A 25,885-nucleotide genomic window follows, 5' to 3' on the forward strand; every position below is an offset into this window, starting at 1 on the left:
CAATGGTCACGATGCAGGGATTTGGGAATTATGTCCGCATACACTGCTGATTAGTGAGTGCAGTGCTCTGACTCCCGTGCTCTGCCTGGATATTCTGCAGCAGGAGGATCTAAGGATCCTTTGTGAGGTGGAGAAAAAGGGAGGGAAGTAAGACTTGCAACCCTGATGGGCGAGACCTCAGCCTGGGGGGTGAGTGAGAGGAATGGAATGCAGATTCATCCAAACTGGAGATGAGGCGAACCAGAGGCCAGAAATGGAGAAACAACCACCCAGGTATCTGTGGAGAAGATCACACCTGACACATGCCCCACCCACCTCAAGACCTCCCACCGATCCACAGAGTCTGTTAATTATTCGGCCCCTTGACTCTTAAAAACGTCACTAAAATGGGTGATTGATTGGGGAGACACAAGGTTGGTCTCATTTTGTCACAAAAAGACATGGCATGGCTCACAGGGTTGGGGGAGGGGATGGCATTCTTGTCTAGCGTGTGTCTAAAAATATGCTAATTGGTGTTTCTCAACTGCCCAAAGTGTGCGAGCGCCGTGCAGTGAATCAGCATCCCATCCAGGGTGAGTCCCCTGCATTGTGACAGGCTCAATGCTCACTCTGCCCCTTTGCAGCTATAGAAAATGGATGGAAGAATAGAAATGTATATTAGTCCCTTTCTATAGAAACAGAATGTTATAGAATAGAGGTACTTTTGCCTTCTCTAGCGATTAAAGTATGAACTGCATACTAGCATACTGGTGTTCCAACCCCTCTATCTGCTGTCTCTGTGTATGCTGCTCGCAGTGAGATTTCACCACACTATAACCTGCACATTTCTAAATGTGGTAACTGTGTGTTATTATTCAACCCAAGGTCTTTTAAAAGCCAGATTTGCGTAGACTGGTTTACAAAGACTGCGGGATGTTGAGTTTCACAGAAACGGAGCACTATGTAAAATTAGCTACTCTCCTGAAGTCCTACCATGAAAAATGTGTGACAGGCTCTCTCCGCAAGTTGCTCAAATCACGACTGAACATCCCGATGCAGTGTTTTGGTGCTTAACAAGCAGTGGCGTTAATGAAAGGGTGCTAGATTGCAAATAGCTTTTTCGTTTGCACTAAGCCTACTAGACCAATTGATTTCTTGTCCTGCTCTCTTCAGCCCAGTGAATTACTAATGATGCTAGTCAATGAAAAGCATGACTACCCCCTGGCCTATACGTTCCTTACCTCTCAGCTAAAAAATAATCACTGCACCCCCATGTGGTTTGCTACAGTACCAACAGGAGACACTCCCCATAGGTTAAATGCTGTGTAACCCCTCTATGGCCCACACGTGCCAATCAAACAATGATGCCTCCCCCACCTGCACTTTTACCCTCTTACTGTCACCCACATTTGCCTGTAGAGTTTGCCTATAGCATAGAACGTTGCTTGGAGATCAATAAACCATTGAGTTTAAATTAGGGCTGCTCGATATCACATAGCCATACGTGAAATTTCCGCGAGTAATACTGCGATATTTATAAAAAAAAAGGAGATGAAGTTACCTGAAATAAACTATAGCCAAATAACGTATCTACTAATAGAGTGTGAATGTGGCGGCGTTGCCGCAAGTTGGGTCAACAGAAACAAGGCTATGCAATTATTACGCATGCGCACATCGCCATGATGATACTCAAAGGGTAGGTTAGGCAGCCCTTAAATGCATTAAGATATAACCGTGACATCTTTCCTGATGTGGATATACAGTGAAAGGTCTGGGATGAGCTTCAGAATAAAATCCTCAAGCTGATGACAGCTCTGCTAATGAACCGTGTCTCTCCTTAAACGATTTATAGCAACTCCAGCAGCTTCTGTATAGCTGTGGATCGTTTTAGAATACGTTTGAATTAAAGGCTGAGGTGAAAGGATTTTACATGTTTTAAACTAGGCTCTGCATGCAATTAGCTACGACACGCAAACCTGTAAATTAACAGCAGGTGCCACAGAGTTGTTTGATTTCTGCGATGACCGATTTCAAAAGTTTAACCATTTCCTTTTTTTAAGACCCGAACAAGAAATCGTGATTGTGAAGGTCATAATAATTTAACATTTGTTGTTTATTTTTGGAAATTAAGCAACCCCTCCAGTGCTCCGCGACCCAGTGGAATCATGGCCACATACCAGTATCAGTCCATGGACAGGGGGATTGGGAACCGCTATCATAAAGGTTAAGAATGATGTGATAATTTGCTTGCCCCATGAAATACATTACTATAGTGCATTTGAGAAGAAATGTAATTCTTCATAATGCAAAAGCTGTATGATAAAAATACAATTCATGCCTCGATGCCAATCATTCTTAAAAAAGCCCCAGGTAAACTTGACTTATCCACTGATCTTTTCGATAGCTGAAAACGCCCCTGTTCATGTGTATTACTTTCTGATAGGTCTAACAGCATTGCCTGAAAGTCATCTAAAATTAAGACCCGTCCTGCATCAATATTGTTGAGAAAAGTTCAGAAATGTGGCTTTTAAGTGATTCAAACTGTGGAAGTAAAGAGGAAAATAGCAGCAGCAGCGTTTGTAGATGCTATTTTGCAAGTAAATTGAGCATTGACTGAGGGCAATTTCTATATTTGCACAGAATATGGTGTCAGGTTGTCCTTATTGCGTTTGTTCATTCCTCCCTTCTTTAGTTTCCTGATTTTCTCGTGGAAGTTGTGTTTTGTGCTCTGAAATGAAACCGCAATTCTATTGCTTTTGTCGCATTAATTTAGTTCGCGAAAATTATACTTCAGTCTTTTAGTTTTCAGTACGAATTTTCATATTGGTCAGGACTTGTTATTTTATTTAACTATACACCAAATTAACCTAAACACGTGCTAGAGTTTGCTGAGCATAAGATTTGCAAACTGGGTTTAAAATGCTACGTTAATCAGAATCATTAAAACTACGCCACGATTTGTTGTATCCCATCACAATTCCTATGGGAAGAGCGCCCCCTTCTTATCTTAAACGTTAATGCAAGCTGGAAACTAATTTTCCATTTTGGTTTCTCGCAATCATATCTAGTGACGGAGACTCGGCCCCCTTTCAAAATGTTACCTTGCCCCCCCCCCCTCACCCCGCCTAATTTAACAAACAATTTAATGTATTCAAGGTCCCTTGTCAGGTGCTGGACCCCTTTAATCTGCCAGGGAATCCATCATAGGAGCATAGGAGTTTATTTAGGTGGGCTTTAGCCCCCCCCCCCTATATTTTGTCCCCCTGCAAAACGGTTTTTCTGAAACCATTTAGTGATTTATCTTGGATTTTCGTAATACATTTCATCCCCCCGGCTCAGAAAAATTTATAGTGGGGATCCCCTCCTCTCGGCAAATTAAATCATGGTGGGGGGGCGGGTGACGTCCCATATTTCTTCAGGGGGCTAAAGGTCAAATCCTAGAATCGCCCCTGGCATCCCTGCCCCTCCGACACCCCAGCGTAGAAACTGGTAATGAAGCCTGTTATATATACGACACGATGTTTCAAAGAATAAAATAGGGAAAAAACGATTCATTAAATATTAATAAAGTATACAGATTAATTTTGCCCGCTGATTATGCGAAAGGGCTTAACTGCGCAATCTTTTAATTTTAAGGGCTTTTACGCGGCGCACCAATGTTTCCGTCATGGATGCACTACCCTAATTTCACGTCTAGGTGTCGCACGAGAGCAGGCAACCGGGCGCGAGATGGTTTTTTTTTCTTCTCTCCCTTCGTCTCCCTTTCTGTATATTATGCGCGCGCGAGCGAGCGAGCGAGTCGCGCGTCGGAAGGAAAAGCGAGCCTCGGTTTCCAGCTGAGCGCTTGCTCTCTCGCAGCGAGTGTGTTGGTATTATTATCCAGCCTGCTCCCAGCTCAGAATGGCCAGATTCACCCAGACTGAATCAGGGAAGCCGCAGCAACCGCAACAGCCCCATCCCGCTCACACCAGCCTGCTTTTCACCGGACCGGGAGCAGCGCCGAACCAGCATCCTCTACTCCTGATCCCGCACCAGCACCAGTACTCCCAGATCACATTTCCGAAACCCATGAACGGGTCAGAATCCATTTCCATTCATCCGGAGAGCGGCAACAACATGAAAGACCAAGATGCTATAAAGCTGTTTATCGGACAGATACCGCGGAATCTTGAGGAAAAAGACCTGAAACCTCTTTTTGAACAATTTGGGAAAATCCATGAATTGACAGTTCTAAAGGACCGTTATACTGGCATGCACAAAGGTAACATGCGTTTCCATCAGTTTCTCCCCTGTTAAATGTTTTAAGGTCAATTCCATTGTCTCGCAAGTATGTGCTTATAGGCAGGATGAGCAAATTAAGAACATCTGTTCAGTGTTTTGGAACGATCCATTTATTCCAACAAATACATTTTATTTGTGTGGTCAAGCGTGAGAGGAGTGCTGCGATGGGTCCTCCTGTCGTATTGTGTGATGTGCATATTTGCATCACTAGTAAGAGCCGTCATCCCATTATCCACCTATTACATTAGCTACATACAAACAATAATACAATTTCCTAAGTCCGTTCGTCTGAACAGGTAGCAGTGGAGCATGAACAATTTCGCCAGCTTTTTGTAAATCTTATTTATTTAACGAGGCCGTCTAGCTGAAATTGCAATTTCGACTGGTTTATGTATCTACATAGTATTTACTGTTTATGAAGCCAGGGGAGGGTATTCTGCACTGAAACAATTTAATACAATTTAATACAATTGTTGTTGTTGTTTCTTATGAACAGGACAAAGATACTTAAGAAAAGTATATTATAGCTCGCTCTCCTGTCTCTCGTATCTTTTGTGGGAAGGGTTAAGAGTTATTTACCCATAAATATTTGTAGAGCAACCTCCAATTAACCATTTACCTCTCAATTAAAGACACATGTTAAGGATATAAAGCATAACTTTTGAGTGGAATGGCTCGAACATGTTTCTGTAAATGAAGTTAGCGGACTCTTTTGTACGACCCCTTTATGCTCCGTTGCGGCCATCTAGCCACAGCTGATCGTCCCAGGGTTAGATGATGTTTAGTGCTGTCTGGTGTACTGATCGCCGCCATTTAAATCTAGACTTTTCTTGGCAATTATTGTTATGTGTAATTATCGTTACCACCGTAATTACTTCCATCGTTATCGACCATTTTCAAATGCATCATGCCTGCAAGATATTTTTTCCGGCATACAATGTATGAACAAGGCATGACTGCGTGTGTCCGTAAAAAGAAAATCCAAATTTTGGTTGCAATGTATTGTGACAGACCATCAACAGATATACTCTGAACTACGAACATGTGACTGCTTAATTCTTTTTTTATTATATTATTATTATGAAAAAAATGTATATAAAGAAATTCACCAGTAAATGTACCGTTGCATCTTTGTCCTGCACTACAGTAAAAAAAAAAAAAAACTCATAATCCAGACATACGTCTTTCACAGCCGTTTGTCTGGTACAAAGTGCAGTCACAGTAATCAGAGGGCACGAGGCAGGTGGGGTGCAGACCTTCAGACAATCATACCCGGAGAGAAATTTAGGGGACAGTGATTTACTTACTATACTGCGGATTTATACAGAGAAAACATTTACGAACATGGGGAGAACATGAAAACTGAAGGTCTTCCATCAGTTGAACCTAGAAAGTATGAAACAGTGCTACTCATCGCGCCGCCGACGTGGTTATACTGTAGTTATTTGATTATTTTGTTATATATGAATGCTTCGACTTGAATTCCATTTAAATTTGCGTTTGTTATTACAATGCCAATAACTCATAGTAAGTATCCAATTAAAAACATGAAATGAAGTATGCTATATAGGCTATAAGTTGTGCGATGGGAGAAGTGCTGGACGTCACATATAATCGATGTAATAATTAAGCTTCCCGTCCCTCCTTTCCGCGGCGCGCGGTGCCGCGAGTCGGGGCAGGGGGGCCCTATTGTGTATGGGTGGTTTTGTTGGTGTTCACAGGAGCGAAAGAATCTTTTAAAATCTTTTATTTATTTATTTATATTTAGGAAAAATTAAAAGTATTTACACATTAGATCCACTATAATCTTTCGAAAAAAAAATGGGAAATTGAAATTATTCTTTAGTCAGAAATCACGAAATTATAATTTTGCCAGTGCATACAGTTTTATTAGAAATGTATTTCCAGTGAATGAATGAATGTTCCCAGTGATAATAATTGTACTGATTTAAAGAAAATAATTCCGGGCCTGGCGAAAATAACGGAATCTATGCTAATCTAAATAAATAATTTGGCATCGAAAGACCCGTTCAGATCCAGAGTGTGGTCTTACTAACCACGTGCCTGTCCCACGTGCCTGTCCCCTGAGAATAAGTGAGAATAAGTGCGCGGCACCATTCAGGTAAAGTGCTGTGGGTGTGCGCGAGCGCGTGACTGAGTGTGGGAACCTCTAAATGTGATGTGTCGTATATAGCTTTTTTAGAGTAGAGGTAATTGTAATCACTATTTTTACTGTTCCTGTTCGATAAGCCTATTATATATGAAAGAACATCACAAACGTGCATTTGAAATACACATTTAAAAAACTGCAAGCGATTAGTTAGGCAACATATTAGAATCTCATCACGTCCATCACAGCTAATTTTATAATTAGTGGAATAAAAAAAAATAATAATTTGGATTCAATTAAATATATATATTTTATTTATACTAAATAATTAATATTACCCCAGTAACTGCGTGAGGTTACGTGACGCGATGGACTTAGTATTGTTTTTGTGATAATTTCCTTTTGTACTCATTACATACATATATTGTTGAGTGGAAAAATGTTCAAGCTGCTCTAAAATGTTACAAAGATGCCGCTCCATCACAAGGCAAATACAGACACACAGACACACATTGTGGGCATTTGAGACAAAACTGAAGGCCTTCGGACTGAAGGAGGAAATTGCAGTACATGGAGTCAACACAGAACACAGGCAGGACATGCACCCCCCCCCCCCCCATCTATATCCATATTAATATTATGTTTAAGCAGGGGTGTAGGAACAGGGGGGTGGTGGGATGAGTACCCCCCCAGAATTTAATTTGGCTTTATTCACCCTACCAAAAAATAAACTGTTACATTAAGATTATTAAGTTACCCCCCCAATATCAATCTCTCTCCCACACAACTGGGTTCAAGGTCTGTCTTTTTAAATTTAGTTATATGGGTTTATTATATTCAGAATAAAGAAGTAAACAGATACTGTAACTTTTTCAGTGTATTTTATTATCTGCAAAAATAGGTCTTAATACACACACTTTTCTAAAGGTTGTGATTGTGAGCAGAGGTGATAACTAATTCGAGCACAGACAGCAGCCTGCAACAACAAACTTTTTGAAAAGAGATGGGATTGATTTATCCAAAGGCTGTGTGGATTTTATTTGGCTGCATTGCCTACTGCCACAGTGGGGGTATCTACAGTATATTAAGTTAATGTCAGGGGTATGTGGCATTAAATAATCCAAAAATGGGCAGGAGGCTTTCTTAGCACCAGCCCCTGTACATTCAAGACCAAGGACAAACCTTCCGGAGAGAGGAAGCAGTGCATTTTGGGAAATCTTTTGTAGGGGCACAGGCCGGTGTGAATGGGCCTTGGTCAGCACAGGCCGACATTAACCAGTATAGGTCACATGACAAGAGTGGTTCAAAGGGTTCCTTCATCTAAATTTCCAGCTTATAAAACAACATTAAAAGTTTTAAAAATACTGTCAGAATGAGATACACGAAAGTGAAATTTCAGCTTTTGGGATGTAAAGGAAAACTCTCCTGGTTATTTCACAAGACATGGTTCCAGAGGTCCGATTCACGTTTGCTTGGGAAAAATGATCCACACATATATACAGGCTTTACACATAATTGGATCAGGTGTGAAGTCAGGATGCTGTGAAAAGGGGATTTCTAATAAAAACACAGTAAACATTTTCCCCATTCATAATAATTTAAAAACACTTGTTTCTGAACAGTGTACTAAATACAGAAAAAATGACAGCAACTCTTGCTCAGGCAGTGTCAGATCTTAGGAGGACCACAGTTCCCCCAGAAGGTGTTTCCTGCCTGAATTTCATGTGCCTGCTCTGTCACACCCTTGAACCCGACCTCACAGACGCACGCTTGAGCGAAACTGCCCGTCATACAGTGTCTCATTCACGCCGTCCTGTTTGCCCCTCATTCTCCAGCCGTTCTTCTCGGGCTAACGGCAGGCTGTTAATTTTTTTTATTACACCCACACTGACCTTCAACCCCTCCCAGACCTCCTTACTTATTAAATTTTCTCATTTTTCTCAAACTAGAATACAACTTAATCCCCATCGTAGGTCACCTTCTCAATGAACAAAGCCTGTGCCAGTTCTGCAGTCAGTGTGAGTTAGGCACCAGCTTTCTGGCAGTTTACGGCACTGCGAGTGTCACCTAGCAACATGAAATGCTTGGAGGACGACAGTTGCATCCACTGTCAACCCCCCCCCCCCCCATCTGAGAGAAGATGTCTCTGTAGGCGGAGAGGGGCTACTTGACTAACACATCTAACAGAACACAATCCAATCTGTGCTCTCTGGTCTTATTTGCCCATAGCTATTGCAGCACAGCACTTTCATTCCGAACATTTATCTGCGGGGGCTGTATCCCCCCCCCCCATTTTTCTCCCAGACACTGTTTTATACATATAGTTTCATGCATTAATCTATATTTGTAATGAAAAATTATATTGGCTTGTGTTTGGCATTGGGGAGAGACAACAGATTATTAATGCAATAATAATCCTTTGTTCCCCTGACATGGAAATGTCTGTAAATATTGTAACAAGCAACAGGGCCTCTCAAAAAACATGCAGCAAGTCAACTGTGTTTGACAGTAGATGGATGCTGTGTGGATCCACTCTATGCTCTGCTCTGAATATACAGAGTTTCTGCCTGGGATGTTTCTGCTCTGCTTCCTGTGACCTTATGAGGACTTTGATGGATATATTGATTGACTGACTGATTGATTTAGCTCACGCTCACTGAGCAGAAATCCCTGGTGTTGAAGGCATGAGTGTTGGTGAGATCCTCTCAGGACATACTTGGGGTATTTGAGCTTTTAGTGTAGGGTGACCAGATAATCCATGCCAGGGAGGACAATATAAGCTACTTCAGGTTGTACGAACTGACAGGGTCCTGTGTTTGGCTAAATAGTTCAGTTCTTATTATGCTTTGACTGGTTTATTTCCTTGATTAAATGACTCAGTGTTTCACAGTAACATTAGTGGCACATGCATGATTATAGGAGACTGACCAATCAGCACATACCAAGAACTCAGCACTTAAGTGAAATCCAAGTTCTTTTAATTGAAATAGTAGATCACAAATCCTGTCCCAGCTCAAAGTGTCCTCCCTGACATGGATTATCTGGTCACCCTATGTTAGTAATTCTGCTGCACTCTGACATGAAAAAGAGAAACATTATTTTGTGTTGTCAGATCCTCAGATGCTGAAACACTCATTGAATTTGACGTCTCATATATTTTTCTGGCTTACATGTAAAATATTTTTTTTTTACTGCTTTGAAGTTGATAGTGGGTGTATGAATGTGTAACAGGGTGTCATCTGTATAATGGGTACCTGAATTACCTTGTAAAGTGGGTAAAATAGATATACAGTCATGTGCTGCATAACGATGATTTGGTTAATGGTGGGCCGCATAATGGGTCCCATAAGATTATAATAAACCAGTATGTTACTGGTTTATGTATTTAGTAAACTGTACTTTTTATCATTGTTTTTGAGTGTACTCTTTCTACTTATATAAAAAAGTTGGTAGTGCTTTACTTAAAGCTGTCATCTGTGTATCAAAGATACCTTCATAATACATTATAATAAATAAGAATTGATAAAGCATTACAGTATCTCCTACTGTCATATAGCATTATAGTGTTGATTATAACACTTCATAAGCTTCAATGAAGCTCTCATTCATAATGCACTGTATATACCTTCATAATGCATTATAATGGTCGGTATAAGCATTAAGGATGCTTTGTACTGTATATGAAGGTATATATAATGCATTCATAAGGCAGTCATAGTGCATAATAAACATGGCTGTAATGTGTTATGCCCTTTTATAAATATTTATAACCATGTTTATAATGCTTTATGAATGCATTATATTGTGTTATGAATGTGTTCATGGGTTCTTATAGACATTCACAGAAAACGTTACCAAAAACTTTACTATGAAACAGAATGCTGTGTTATGCCTAGTGTGTAAGTACACTCTATAATGGCCACATAAGGACAAAAGCGCCTAAAATGCGTCTCTCCAAAATGTATCCCCATCGTTAAGTGACACATGACTGTATAAACGTGGCTGAATAGGTTTGATCAGTGTGTGTGTGTGTGTGTGTGTATGTGGGGGGGGGGAGCACATTATGGTATGCGTACTGTATTTTAGGCTTTAAATTTGAAAGATTTATTCTAGGATTGATATAGAAATCAAGGGATCCTAATGGGTTTTTATGTTATATAATCTGGGTCAACGAATAAATGTTTGCCTTATGCTCTGGGGACAGAATGTAATAGCGAGTTTTGCCTTTCAGGTTTCCCAGGACCTTCTGATTATGTTAAGGAAATCCGCCATTAAAGCTGTTATCGAAGGGTTTCTAAATGTAAAATGATAAGGCCTGCAGATAACAAATGGACATTTCAGGAGCCACAATGCAGCATTGACTGGACGTGAGAAGTAGCAGAGGCTTACGAAAAAGCCAGTTGTGTGTATTTATTTCCTGCCACTCCACATTGTTCCATACAACGGCTGTAATTTCGGAAGAGAAATTGTAAGAGCAACACATAAAAGATATATTTTACAGTCCACTGGATCCTGCACAAAGGTCATGGGGTAAAAATAGCTCCAAACCCAACCCCCATACCCATTACCACTGTACAAGGAGCATGTGGTTCGATACTGTGATGCTGCACAGTTTGGGTGGAACAGATAAATAAATGGGAGCTGGTAAAACAGTGATTGGGTCTGACAAAAATGGCTTTTTAAATCCAGAGCCATCTCATGGATGAAGCCTGGAGGTTTTTGAAGACAAGCTAAAGGCCAAGAGTGGAGAGTGTGCAAGTTGGCAGAAGGGGGGCGTTAGGATGGAGATGAAGAAGTGAAGGGTGGAGGGGTGTTAGGATGGAGATGAAGAAGTGAAGGGTGGGGGGTGTTAGGATGGAGATGGAGAAGTGAAGGGTGGGGGGGTGTTAGGATGGAGATGGAGAAGTGAAGGGTGGGGGGGTGTTAGGATGGAGATGAAGAAGTGAAGGGTGGGGGGTGTTAGGATGGAGATGGAGAAGTGAAGGGTGGGGGGTGTTAGGATGGAGATGGAGAAGTGAAGGGTGGGGGGTGTTAGGATGGAGATGGAGAAGTGAAGGGTGGGGGGTGTTAGGATGGAGATGGAGAAGTGAAGGGTGGGGGGTGTTAGGATGGAGATGGAGAAGTGAAGGGTGGAGGGGTGTTAGGATGGAGATGAAGAAGTGAAGGGTGGGGGGTGTTAGGATGGAGATGGAGAAGTGAAGGGTGGGGGGTGTTAGGATGGAGATGGAGAAGTGAAGGGTGAGGGGGGTGTTAGGATGGAGATGGAGAAGTGAAGGGTGGGGGGGTGTTAGAATGGAGATGAAGAAGTGAAGGGTGGGGGGTGTTAGGATGGAGATGGAGAAGTGAAGGGTGGGGGGTGTTAGGATGGAAATGGAGAAGTGAAGGGTGGAGGGGTGTTAGGATGGAGATGAAGAAGTGAAGGGTGGGTCGGTGTTAGGATGGAGATGGAGAAGTGAAGGGTGGGGGGTGTTAGGATGGAGATGGAGAAGTGAAGGGTGGGGGGGTGTTAGGATGGAAATGGAGAAGTGAAGGGTGGGGGGGTGTTAGGATGGAAATGGAGAAGTGAAGGGTGGAGGGGTGTTAGGATGGAGATGGAGAAGTGAAGGGTGAAGGGGTGTTAGGATGGAGGTGAAGAAGTGAAGGGCAGGTTTCGCACTTGTATGGCATAAGACCATGAAAACTGTAGACATGCAGACTGTATATCTTATTCTAGCAACAGCAGTTGCAATACAATAGTAATACCTGTGGTAATATTTTTATTATGCCATATAAATTGCACATCTACTGCTATTCTTTAATAACAACAATAATAACAGTAATGAAAATAGTAACTTAACACTTTTAATTAATCAGAGCATGTCTGTAATTAGCATCTTTATTGCCCGTCTCAGACTGGAATGAGCATCAAATGAGATGTGACGTGCAAACTGTCCAAAGCGTGTGGATCCATCAGGCGTGGGGGGGTGGGGGGGGGCACCGATTTGCAAGGGCCACGGGACAGCTCAGCTATAAATAGAATAGGCGGCATTTCTGAAAATAGGTTAAGCCTGCACGGTCGTGCCGCTGCCGTGACATCACTGACTGCCTGCTGCTGACCCCTCCCCATACTCATGCCTAGGGGCGGAGCCACTGCTTACAGTGCTAGCTTAGCATACTGTAGCACCAAGGTGTGGATGGGGGTGTTTTACAAAAGGGCTGCTAGCCTTCCATGCTGTGTGCACCTTTTATCTTCTATATTCCTAGTTCATTGTTTGCCAATCCGGTCCTCGGGGACTCACAGACCCACAGACTCACAAAAGCACGTTTTTGCTCCCTCCCAACTTCAGGTAAAAAGGTGAACTGTCTGAGGGTCCCCAAGGGCCGGATTGGCAAACACTACTCTAGCTGATAGCTCATTTAGCTAATTGACCTTTGATGGTGCACATCAACAAGAGTCTCGATAATCCCTCCGTAACTCACTTCTTAACAGGATTGCCGGTACCATGGAACGGGAAGATTTGGGGGTGTTTTTCCTGCGTGCTTTTCTCTGAATCAGTCTTTGTGTGCATGTGAAGCGTTGATTGTCAGCTAACTGGTTGGCATTTCATAGCAATCTTTAACACGCTTTAATTTGTATGGTTGGTTTATGTTTTCTGAACTTGCCTTGGAACAGTGTAAAAAAAAAATAATAGTTTTCTCCCTTTGACATTGCAATCCTGGAAGTCGATTTCTTTAAGTAATTCAACAAATGCTGCTTTTGGAGCCTATTTTAGATGCGGAACTTTGAAGTTTATTCACAAAAGAGAAGGCTGGCATACCTCTGCTTCTAACAGCATAATGTTCACCACCAGAGAGATGGGCTGGCATGCATTACCCACCACAGTAAGATGGATAAACCCTGTGAAACGTGATTAGCAGGTGTGCCTGGAGAAAAGGCTGGTGTCTGGGACCAGTGGGGGGGTTTCCCATAATGCACTGCACAGAGCTTAGTTAGCAATGCCAGTAATTCCACCAGAGTCTGTCTGTGGGAGCAAAAGTAAGAAAAGATTATTATTAGGTGTCATCAGATCAATTCCATCCCCCAGCAGTCAAATAGACAGCTTTCCTCTGGAGCTGTGTTTCCCAATCCGGTCCCCAGGGACTCCCAGACAGTCTGTGTTTTTACTCTGGGTGCTGGGAGGTAACAAAAATGTAGACCGCCTGTGGGTCTCCGAGGAACAGATTGGGAAAAACTACTCTAGAATGTCCTGTCTGTGCCTTCCTGATCACCCAAAATATCTCGTAGGGGCAGAGCTCAGTACCAAGGGCACAGCTGATAATTGATGCTGCTCTGAAGATGGTTTGACAGCTAATTTAGTAAAAACTCTTTCAAGGAAGCATAATATAATGAAGAGAACCCTATGAGATCAGAGCCCTGAGATCTCAGCTATCCCTGCTAACAATCTTCCATTCTTGGAACATTTACTGAACGTTATGATTAAGGTATGGAAACATTCGAAGTGCCCAGTTTTCCCATAACGTTATCCCACGACAGCAACTAAGAATAATAATATAGCAGCTAATAAACACTGTTGCTTTGTACCTCAAAGATCTCATGGGTTCAAGGCTGACTGGTATGTGTGCGTGATACCTGTGCGTGATACACGTATATCACTTTTATAAAATAAGATTTTATTTTGAAACAACATTTTTCAACATTAAATAGATTTTAAGGAGGTTCAGGTAATAATATTACCATGCTGACATTGACAGAACCGTTGTTAAAATGTAAAATGTGTAAATAATGTTCCATTAACGTTACAGTAAGAATGTTCTCCAGCAACTTTGAGAAGACCTTTGCAAAATGGTGGCTAAAGTTCTGGGAACCTTCGCTGTTAGCTGGGATCTCGGCGATATAATGATGATTTTAATCAACAGCAGTTATTTGAACAGAGAATTGTAACATTAGTGCATATGACACACTTAATGTATCTTCTTGAGCTAATGTGACTTCCAAACTAAATCCCTTACTGTCCCAATATGTTTTTAAAGCACTTTGCTAGTTTAAAAGTAAACCTTTAAAAACATTGCAATTGGTCTGGCTTGTCCTTCAAAAAAATCCTAATGACCTTTATCAAAAACAGGTTTTCTCTGTGAGGGAATGGTTAATTCTAGAGGACACTGGTTTTGATTGGGTTTCTGTATGTGTGTAACTGTTTGTATTGGGAATCATCTCTCTGTTCTAGTTGGTTCATTAGTTTGGGTTATTGAATCTAGTGGTGGTTCTCTTTGGGTGATTACTTTTAGAGGGATTGCCTATTTGGACTAGTTCTAGTAGGAAATATCTATGTAGCCAATCTGTTCTAGAGGAACCACAGATGGGTGATTTGGGGGCATTTCTGCATGGGGGTTGAGCTTGGTTGGGATGCGTGAGGCTCAACTGACTGCCGGTTTACGGGCCTTGCCTGAGTATCGACAATATTAGGATACTCATTATAGGATAGTTATGCAGAAACAAGGAAAATATTGTTAGAACAATGGACAAGAGCAGTTTGAAAAGACAGTTTATAATGGCTTTAAGGTTTAGGGTAAGGTGCATAAATGACAGTGTGATATATAGTGAACAGTATATTATATATGTAATGTTTCTGCTATTAGGCGTATCCTTCGACAACGGCCTGGAAATAATAGGTCCTTCTACAAACTCATAACACTGATTACATTGCCGCTTTTCATTGATGACACGTGTGTTGCTAGAGACACAATGTATCCAGTTTTCTGTGTTTCAGGCATTCTTTCTGCAGGTCACTGAGCATTTTCTAAGCGTTTTAGGCTCAGCGTGTTTGTAGGAGTAACCTCTCGTGTTGGGACTTGATAGGAGCCGCTGGGGATCGTTGCCGGCGGCCTCCTTGACTCCTCGCTATTTTGAAGGAAAGAGGCGGAGTATTTTGCAAACGTTAATTGGAAACAAACTCTGATTTGTCACTCAAAAAACGTCCTTGGAGCATTTCGTAATTTCGTTTGAATGTTTTGTGGAGGTCAGTAGACAGCGTGTGAAGAACCTTTTGTGTTAGAAGTCTTCTGCGTTCACGTTTCCTAAGCTTTCATCATGCGCTATCTCACAACCTGCAATGTGTTATGTCTTTTTTTTGTGGTTATAAAAGGATGGACGTTCTTTGCACTCTGTTGCAAAAGCCTCCACCAGTACAGAGCGGGCTGGATGCTGGAATCAGTGTACAAACAAATACCTGTGATGTTGCATTTGTGCTGATGCAAGACTGTAATGGTGGTTTCACAAAGGGTTGGGCAGAACACCGCTCTGTCCACAGCAGGATACAGCTCAGCGACAATAGACTTTGACAGTGGTAACCAATGGAAATCTAGATTGTAGTCCCGGCTGAAATACCACAGGTGCATGTAATGATGCTACAGCGCCCCCAAGTGGTCACACCTTAATGAATTTTCAACTTTCTCTGCTCGCAAGCAATTGATCGGATGGGAATAAAAAAAGAAAACCCATGAAGGAAGTTTCTGCAAAGGGTGGCACATACAGAGAAATTAATTGGGTCAATTAGTTTACCTTGGTTCTGGTCCAGTTTAGCATGGCGTGACTCCACCTCACAAAAAAACTGCGATGTGGGTGGGAGGGGAGATTATTGAGCCATTGAGGGGCTCTGTTTTGGCGGCAGGAAGGCCTGGCTAATAGATTGGAACAATTTCTCCCCCTGTCTCCATCAATGTGTCTCACACCCCAAGGGCAAGGAGCCAGGCCTCATCAGGACCTCGCCAGTCCAAACGGGAGAAGTCGAGTGTTTTTGTTCCGCTGTACGAGATGCTGGGCACAGAGACAAGCAAACGCATTTTTATCTCCTAGTTTCGCTTGTAAGGCACAAAGCTTCTCATTTTTGCCATGAATCTTACATTACGGTGCAGTATTCGGGAATAACAAAACGTTCCTACACACAGACAGCGACAGTGAAATTAACATTAATTTGAAATTACTATTAATCTGAAACACTGTGAAGTAAGTACCATCTCACTATACTAATAATGTCTTTTTGTCAAATGACTGGTGTCTTTTCTAGCATTTTGGATTAGGCCTATTAATGCAATTTGGTATGACATAATGCTGCTGTAAGCATTTACTTGTGTTTATATTTAGTTGTATGTTTATTTTTAGTAATATTTAACTAGTTTCAGATCCCATTAACTTATTACCTGCCTCCACAGCATCACTTTTCATTGCTTTGGTGTCCTTTGTGGGGGGGGGGGGTCACCAGTAGCTCATTTATGATTTTTTTTTTCAATTCCTCCAGGGACCCCTAGGCAAAAAATAGGACTCAACTTCATACTTTCGAATTGTTTTTTGGTTGTTTATTCACTTACCCGCAGCATATTGCTCAGGTTGCACTTACCGAAGGATTCCTCCCTTCGCCCGGCCATCTGCTCTTTGTGTGTCTGCGTTTGGTTTCGTGTTTGAGGAAGCTGCATGTCAACACCGAGCGCGGGAGGGTGTTTAATCCATTTTCGTTTTTTTGTCAGAATCTTATAGAGTGCAGCTTGCAATGCCTCCACACCCTGCCGGACTGGATGAATCTGTCTGAATGAATCTGTCTGGGTGATTCTGTCAGGATGAATGGCGGAAGTGGAGAAGGGTCATCTTCATTGGTGCACTAACAGGAATAGCGCTTCAAGAACGGCAATTCCGAGTGTCACTGCCTAAAATGAACTAATGGCTTCGATGAAATATCCTGCTGTATTGATGTGTACGATGGGAAGCTTTCGCATATATCTGAAACACCTCAATTTACAGTGTAAATAAAGGAACGACAGGCCCGGAATTTACATTCCCGTCTTTTTTTCTGCATGCAGGCTGTGCGTTTCTCACCTACTGCGCACGTGAGTCTGCCATCAAGGCCCAGAATGCCCTTCACGAACAGAAGACACTGCCAGGGGTGAGTGTGACAAGATCGGGACAGGGGCAACCAACATGGGCAACCACTACAGCAATGGCTGTTTATGCTTCCTGTAGACCATGGGTGGAGTTGCAGGCAGTAACCAGGGGCTTCACCAAGAATATTATTGCAATATCTTTATGCAGAGTCTTAACGTCCAGTGTTAGATATAAGTTGCAGCGTGTGTGTTTAATGTTAACAGTCTGTGTTTGTTGCGTGCATAGAAAATGGGGCAACTACATGTCTGTGTGCGTGTGGGTGTTGCTGTAGGCGTGCATGTGTGGCTAGTGTGTGTCTTTGCCAGTCGGAGGTCTCAAAATGTCTTGCAATTGGCCCTCCCAGTGCTGGCCACTGACGGTAAGTAGATATGCTAGATTTCTTTGTGTGCTGCTTGATTCTCGGTTTGTCAGAGGCAACGTACTAAGAGGGCAGTTGTGACTTCTCTACATCCCTGTTTCGTCATTAGCCCTTTCGCGGAGCTGTTGGCTCTGCCAAGACCTCCCCATGACACGTTATGTGCGTTAGTGTGGTAATGTATGTGATTATCGCAGCATGTCTTGCTCTCCGGTGTTTGAGGTCCTGGCAGGGGCATAAAGTGGACAGGGTGACATAGGTTACTCGTTATGGCATTAGCTAAGCGTTAGTGGTGCACCAATGCACGAATTTGACCGACACTAATAACCAATATTCAGTTGCATGTATACATATCTTTTTGTGTTAATCAAAGAAACGTACAAAACAACAGCACATGCAACAGAGTTGAACAATGCATTTATTATAAACTCCTTTGCAGTGTCATCTGAAATGTCTAAAAAGGCTGCTATGTAAGTCTGAAAACAGCGAAGTATTTCCCCTTAGCTATAAGGAAAACTGCACCAATCATAAACAAAAAGCAGCTTCACACCTGCTGGTGAACTGTGACACTTACACTGGTCATTTAAATCTAAATTAGCGCTTTTAAAAATATCAGTGTAACAGCGATTTCGAAAAACAACTGTTTCGCCAACTTTGATTATTGACTGAAGTCTAAATACTGGCTGACAATATTGACCAAGACTGACACATCAGACCAAAGTCCACGTCTGGATTTTTAATGACCATCAGCTGATACCGATATGTTAACCGATATATATGCATCTCTACCTCTATTTACTGGCTGTTATTGTCTGTTATAATATACAGTGGATATAACAAATATACACGCCCCTGTTAAAATGGCAGGTTTTTCAGATATAAAAAATGAGACGACGATAAATCATTTAAAACATTTTCTCACCGCTAATGTGAATTGTAAGCGGTACAATTCAATTGAAAAACAAACAGGGGTGAGTTTCCCGAAGCGTTCTTAACGCTACGTCGTTCTTAGCGCTACGGCGTTCTTAACGCTACGTCGTTCTTAAGTTCTGTGTTAAAAGATAGAACTAACGAACGACGTAGTGTTAAGAAGGCTTCGGGAAACTCAACCCAGATCGGTTAGGAGAAAAAATATAGAAAACAAAAAATGTAGGGGGCAGAGGAGGTGGCACTCGTGGGCATGGGAGCAGCAGCGGGTAGTGTGGTGGGCTAGCATGGGGCACAGGAGGGGCGGATGGCGGGGGCAGCAGGATTGATGCAGACTGTCCTCAAGGAACAAGGGCAAACAAGGCCGGCAGCCAAAGCAGGGTCGTCTCACTGGAATCAAACCTATTTTTGGGTGACTCCTGTCAGCTTGCCAAACGCTCGAGATCAATGACACACCTGTTAAGCTGATATCGGAGCCGGATTTTTCTTGGAATGATACAACTTCCAGCGTGCATTTAGATTCAGACGGAGATTAATATTTAATATAACACATGGAAGAGGGACCCGTGACCTGATCAGGCTCTGCCTTTGGGAGACGGACGGGTAGGTTTTTCTAATTCTTGAAGAAAAGACTGACGTAATGTTTGCACGCACTGAAAAATTAGGCCCTAGGTCTTCGTTGGGTTGGCTGAGTTGGCTGATCACCATGGCAACGGACCAGCTTTGTGGAAGATGCTGCGTTTGTGCATGAGAGTCGTCACCCAGCTAGCATCTGGTGGTTATCTCCGGGGCCAACTGGCATCGTAAGAAAAATTGCAGATGACAATGTCCTCATAACAGTTATAATGACATGAGTAGATGATGTGAGTGGGGTGCGGGGGGGGGGGGGGTGTTGTGATTTACCCTGCCTTTTAGTGCGGGTGCGATATAAACAAGCAGAAATAAACAAGGCTGATCACTGCACCTCCTAGATTTTCACTGGAATAAGTGCAGATTTAAACACACCTGTCTCTTTTTCAGTGCGAAACGTGTAAGAAAAGTGAAACGTGCTATTTGAATCTGTGTTTCGCTTCAAAATCAGAATAATTATACGCCAGAGGCAGGAAGAACACGGTCAGAATAAGGGAACGTGACCAACAGGTAAGGAAACAGGTTGCCGCACCTTTACCAGGTCAGAAAATGATTGAGGGGGGGGTGGCTGGCCTTCCATTGCTATTGAACTGGATGATGTACCAAAAGAGCAAAAATTTTGCGCCAGTGGGACTTTAAAGAATGTGCAAAAATGTCCGTTTTAACACAGGTAATGCGATAACGGAAACATCTGAGTGAATGACACGTAAAAAATATATACTGAATGCATGTGCTACCATATAGCCGTGGTCACTGAGGTAATTAAGAAAACTGGAAACGCCACTATCATGTATGAAAAGCTATTCCATGGCGAGCAGAAGATAACAGTAATAAAGATGGGTGAGCATGAGAGTGTTTCACAACTAACAGTGGAGTTGAAGTGTGAGGGACTCCTATTATAATCTAGGGGCAAATATTGATAAATGTTCGTCCGCCTAAATTGTTTGAGCTCTAAGTCCAAAACAGACGACAAGTCGTGATTGTAAATGCGAATTTAAGGCACGGTCGAGCGGTTTCATCAAATACTACCTGTCGAGAAATTCACAGAGAAGGATCCAAGGGCTTAGGGGCTTGAGCTGAAGTGTATGCGTGAGTAAAATGCACTTCTGTGAGCAAAGTGGCCAGAAAGACGGCGGGATGTAATCTAGAGGCGAAGAAAAGTGCAGACATGCTATATTTCTTTCGAATCGTTGGTCATTGGGCAGGTACAGGGGGGGATACCAGATCTATGCCAGAGGGGATCTGTGGATCGTTCGGATCCAGAAAGTAAAAATCCGGACCAAGATTTTGTTTCAACCACCCAGTTGAGTATTCTGTGACTGTGACTTGTTATGCTCAGTTGGTTGGTTGAAACAAAATCTTGGTCCGGATTTTTACTTTCTGGGCCTAAACTATCCACCTCTGTTTGTCCCAGGATCACGGGTTTTGGCAGCTCTTTTATAATGATTATAATGGGTTCTGTCCATTGAACCTCACTGAGGGCAAAGTAAATGGCAATGAATGCAAAGCTGTTTTGAGTGAGATCCTATTCATTCTACAGAGGAGTGTATGTATCCTGACGGGAGTGATGGATGCCTGAGGACCGAGGATGCATCTAGTCACAGAATGATAAACACGCACATCAGTGCCATCCCAGTCGCTATCTCTCAACCGAGTCGACCAATTATGGGCGTTTCCGGAGCAGCGCCTGTGGTTTTTTTTGTTTCTTTTTACTGCTGTCAATGGAGCACCAATTGATGGGATTTCTTGTGGAAGAATGATGTCATGTTCTTCCATTAGGGCTCCGCCCACCTGTAGAATCTGCGCTGAGGCATATTGCAACGGGGACCGGAATTAAGTCATGGAAACAAGGTGCAAAAGAAAAGGAATGAATACATGACCGTACTTATGCGCCCGAAGATGTGAACATTCAGTCTCACCGTGTAGTTTGTGAGAAAGTCGTGCACTCTTTGACTGTTTCCCCTTGTTCGTTAGTGTCTCTGCGAAAGACATAGATATATTGGAGGTGGTCTGAAGGACCAGATTCTTCAAGCCTCTCATGATATCACTCTGCTGGCAGGCAGAGGTGCATTCCATGCCGCCGGCTGTCCCTCCTTAAGTCAGCGATCATGCGAACGTTCATGATGTTCTTGCTGGAGTGGGAAGATTAACAGGGGATGCTTCTAAGCATTAATAAGAGTAACGGCAGATATGTGGTATGGCCTGTCTGTGGGGGGGGGGGGCATGGTGATCGAAAACATACATGAGGGAGGGGTTGGGTGCTTATGCCTTCAGGCTCAGCATTCGGTTACACAACTAGCCCCCCCCCTGCCCCCCAAGCTCAATGCTCCTGCCAGCAGGATTATGGTAATTGCACTTCCTTCAGAACACAGTCAAATTGAGGAAGGAATAATCTTGCGGGTGACATTAGCACATAAACATACAGAGAACATGTGTATCCCTGGCATATGTTATTTGGTAATGAATCAGCCAGCGGTGCAGGCGAATGTCGAGCAACAAGAGTCAGCCCTCATCATGCCGCGCTCTGATGGGCTGGCGGAGTGGTCGCCATGGCAATGCAGACAAGCAGCACGCATGGCCCATTAGGCAAGAAGGGGGATGGGAAAGATGCTTGACACATATGAGACACATTTATTAAACTGGTTTATTTTACGTACGTCTCTCCATTTATAATTAATGCCATTATTGACCAGGGTGACCGCATCATTTACCCGGAAAGGCAGGACCCCAACCCGCCAACTGGGAACGGCTTCTCGCGTTGTTCATCTCCAGAATCAGCCGGCCGGACTAAATCGTGTGTGGGATCGTGACAGAATTATAATCACGCTTGCAGGAGTCTTTAATTCCTTTCAGATGTCGTAAAGCGCGTGCCAACAGAATTTTTCACCCAGTCCGCACTTGAGAGAAACTTGAGGAGTTTTTAATGGAGCATGTGATCAAAGGGAGAAGGAAGAATCAGACAGAGGAAAAAGAGTATGTGTGATTGGGGGGGCTGTGGTTGGCACTGTGGCCTCACAGCACTGGGACCAGGGTGCCAGTCTCTGTTCTGGTTCCATGTGTGTGGAGTTTGCATGTTCTCCCTGTATCGTCGTGGGGTTTCCTCTGGGTACTCCGGTTTCCCCCCACAGTCCAAAAACATGTCGAGGTTAATTGGAGATAGCAGATTGCCTAAAGGTGTGCATGTGTGAGTGACTGGTGTGTGAGTGACTGGTGTGTGAGTGACTGGTGTGTGAGTGACTGGTGTGTGAGTGAATGATGTGTGAGTGACTGGTGTGTGAGTGAATGGTGTGTGAGTAAATGTTCTGTGAGTGAATGGTGTGTGAGTGAATGGTGTGTGAGTGAATGAGGTGTGAGTGAATGTTCTGTGAGTGAATGGTGTGTGAGTGACTAGTGTGTGAGTGAATGGTGTGTGAGTGAATGTTCTGTGAGTGACTGGTGTGTGAGTGAATGGTGTGTGAGTGAATGGTGTGTGAGTGACTGGTGTGTGAGTGAATGGTGTGTGAGTGAATGGTGTGTGAGTGACTGGTGTGTGAGTGAATGGTGTGTGAGTGAATGGTGTGTGAGTGAATGGTGTGTGAGTGAATGATGTGTGAGTGTGCCCTGCAGTGGGTCAGTCCCCCATCCTGGGTTGTTCACTGCTTTGTGCCCATAGGCTCCAGACCCCCCCGCGACCATGGTGCTCTAGTCCTTGGCCTGCCCACCTTCAGCCATGTGCATCAGCTTCTGTTTTTCCCCCTGTGTTCTACAAACGACCACCATGCTTATCTGTGTGATCAGAGGTACAATTCCGCTGTAGGCGGGATTATTAACGTTAAATCTCAGTTCAGCAGTTTTTTGGTTTTTTTTGGCCGCTCTATTGCGCCGAACAAGTAGACTATATCTTTACTTGTCCTGCAGTGCTCCAATGTCAGTATTAATGAGACATGCCCAAGGATGATGGCCTCTTTGAAAGTCCTGCAGAGGCGTGCAGCATCAAGGCATCAAACACTACTAGCATGGGTGCATTTTCGCGGTGGGTGTTTAGTGGGACAGACCCCTTCTAAATGGGAGGCAGTGATAGTGGCACAGTTGATGTGGAGTCACCAGGAGGGCTTTGATGATCTGGTCTCCTTGCAAGATGAAGCAGTAAGTCAGGCCTGCTGGGACTGATGTGACAGAAGCAGAATTATTTTACGTAAAACGAGCAGGATCTGTGCCTGGCCTTACGGCGCTTCTGGGAGCCTGGCGTGGTGTTTATCTGTGACCGGAAAGATGAGGTTCTTAAAAAAAGTGCCTGGATGAAACGTGTGTTTATCTCTGCGCCTTTATTTTGAACCCTGTCTATGTAAAAGCGGCCAGCATGCAATTTATGGCAGTGACAGTGAAGCACTTTGAAAGGCTGGGGATTCAGTGAATTCTGTGATTTCCTGAGAACAATATTTCTCTCCACCACCTGGGATGAACATGGAAAACTGCTACTGATTTAGAGTCTGAAACATCAGGTCTCCTGAAGCTTTAAGGACTCTTGCCATGGCAGTAATTAGTTAAATATTTATTGCCAGATATGTTTAAGATCTGTGGTTCTCAGCCGATGTAACCTCAGGACCCACCTCATTCCTCAGTCATTAAGTTACAACCCAAAGTTTTTTGTTCATACTGTTTATTTCTGTTTTGTTCTAATGTTTGTTTGTTTCGCTGAAAATGGTGAATGGTGGGTGAGTATCCGCTCCGTATTAAAAAACAACATTCGCAACCAGAGAAGTGTGACGTTACAAAAAAAAAATCAATACTATTTCTTTAACCACATAATCCATGACCATGAAAATGGTTCCACGACCCACTTTTGGGTCACGACCCACTGACTGAGAACCACTGTCTAAGATCATTCCCATATGATTTAATAAACTGAAGGAGACTCAAGCAAAACATGATAGGGACAATTGCAGGACACGTTTCTGCCCATATTGTGATGCTTGCCATCATGCAGCATTAAGACCTACTCTGGACTTAATCATACCCACCTCCTGTTGGTACCAATTTGTACTCACCCACACCTACAGTCAGTCTAATTCACCCCCCCCCCCCCGATAAATTCTTTTGCTCAGTCTTTGTTGTTGGTTCCTACGTAGGCCTGTGGTGTGGCTTTTTTCATGGTTCTATTTGTTCTAGATTGATTGTGACTCTTATTTTTTATTTATCCAAAGTGATGTACAGTTAGGAAGGCAGGAGCAGACAGTCCTTGGAGCAATTGTGGGTTGGGTCACGACCTTTTACCTATGTGTCTTAGGGCACGACCTTTTGCGTGTGTATCTTGGGTCATGACCTTTTGTCTGTGTGCCTTGGGTCGTGAACTTTAGCCTCTGTGCCTTGGGTAACACCCTTCTGCCTGTGTGCCTTGAGTTGCGACCTTTTGCCTGTGTGCCTTGGGTCATGACCTTTTGTCTGTGTGCCTTGGGTCGTGATCTTTTGCCTGTGTGCCTTGGGTCATGACCTGTTGTCTGTGTACCATGGGTTTCGACCTTTTGCCTGTGTGCCTTGGGTCATGATCTATTGCCTGTTTGCCTTGGGTCGCGACCTTTTGCCTGTGTGCCTTGGGTCATGACCTTTTGTCTGTGTGCCTTGGGTCATGACCTTTTGCCTGTGTGCTTTGGCTCATTACCTTTTGTCTGTGTGCCTTGGGTTGTGACCTTTTGCCTGTGTGCCTTGGGTCACGACCTTTTGCCTGTGTGCCTTGGGTCATGACCTTTTGCCTGTGTGCCTTGGGTCATGACCTTTTGCCTTTGTGCCTTGATTCATGATCCCACAGTGTGTCTTGCGTATCACCTTGTTAATACATTAATTTTTTTCTTTAACTATCACGTTACTGTAATGGACCTCGCTCAATACCGTAACCAAAAGAACAACGCAGCTGCAGCAATCAAAGCTGTTAAATTCATTTCTGCAGTGGCAGAAGGAGGTTGGTTTTTCGCCCTTTCGTACACAATAGTACACATGCAAGGCCACAAGCGAGCTTCTCATTGTATAAGATTTTATACCAGCACTGGATTTGCATAAAATGGACATTTTTGTGATGTCGAATGATACAAGTGTGACTGGCAGATGCTGTGGCCAACTTGCATAAAGAACCCATTGTAATGGTTCTTAAGAAGGAAATCTGTCTCCTCATTATTTTACAGTTACATTTTTAATAGAATGTGGCCTTAATACACTGTGATCTTTCCACAGGCTACATCTCCTTGTTCAGCTTTTTTGCTTTTCTGATATCAATACCATTCCATCAACATTAGCAACATTATATTTAAATGAGTAATTTAGTCAGAAAAACTTTGGTGTTACAATGAAGTATTCGCCTCCTTTGATTAGGTACCACCTTAGCAGTCTTACTGAATACAAGAAATACTTTAATATGCTGAATGCACAGAAACTTTGATCTAAATATTAAAACAGAACAGTCGTATCATCCGTATCACTGGCAGATACTTTGTGCAGCCTCTACTGCTGCGAAATATTTATGGAACTGTTAGCACATAGAGATTTATCTGGGGCTGTTATGAATCAGGTTATAGTTTTCAATGGATTGTTGGGATTCTGTGACGATCCAAAGGACCGCAGAGTGTAGGAGCTGGAGCTGCTGTCCGAGGTGCTGAACAGTCTCAGCCTGACTGCCCTCATCTGATTGGCCGAGCGATTTCACGGACAATTCCATCTTCCA

The 25,885-nt window shown here is 43.1% G+C and overlaps 1 protein-coding gene across 2 annotated transcripts in view; it reads left to right on the forward strand.

The window, feature by feature from the left end:
- Positions 1-3,703: 3,703 nt before the first annotated feature.
- Positions 3,704-25,885, forward strand: part of LOC111836699 (CUGBP Elav-like family member 5) — a 115,712-nt gene continuing 93,530 nt past the window's right edge. The window contains exons 1-2 of one of the 2 annotated variants that reach the window (XM_023798212.2): positions 3,704-4,240; positions 17,201-17,283. In XM_023798212.2, the coding sequence (XP_023653980.1) occupies positions 3,880-4,240; positions 17,201-17,283 (444 nt within the window). In that variant the 5' untranslated portion in view covers positions 3,704-3,879. The remainder of the gene's footprint in view (positions 4,241-17,200; positions 17,284-25,885) is intronic. The other variant, XM_023798211.2, reaches the window with a different exon arrangement.

This window comes from Paramormyrops kingsleyae, chromosome 21 (assembly GCF_048594095.1).
Source record: "Paramormyrops kingsleyae isolate MSU_618 chromosome 21, PKINGS_0.4, whole genome shotgun sequence".
Classification (NCBI taxonomy): Eukaryota; Metazoa; Chordata; class Actinopteri; order Osteoglossiformes; family Mormyridae; genus Paramormyrops; species Paramormyrops kingsleyae.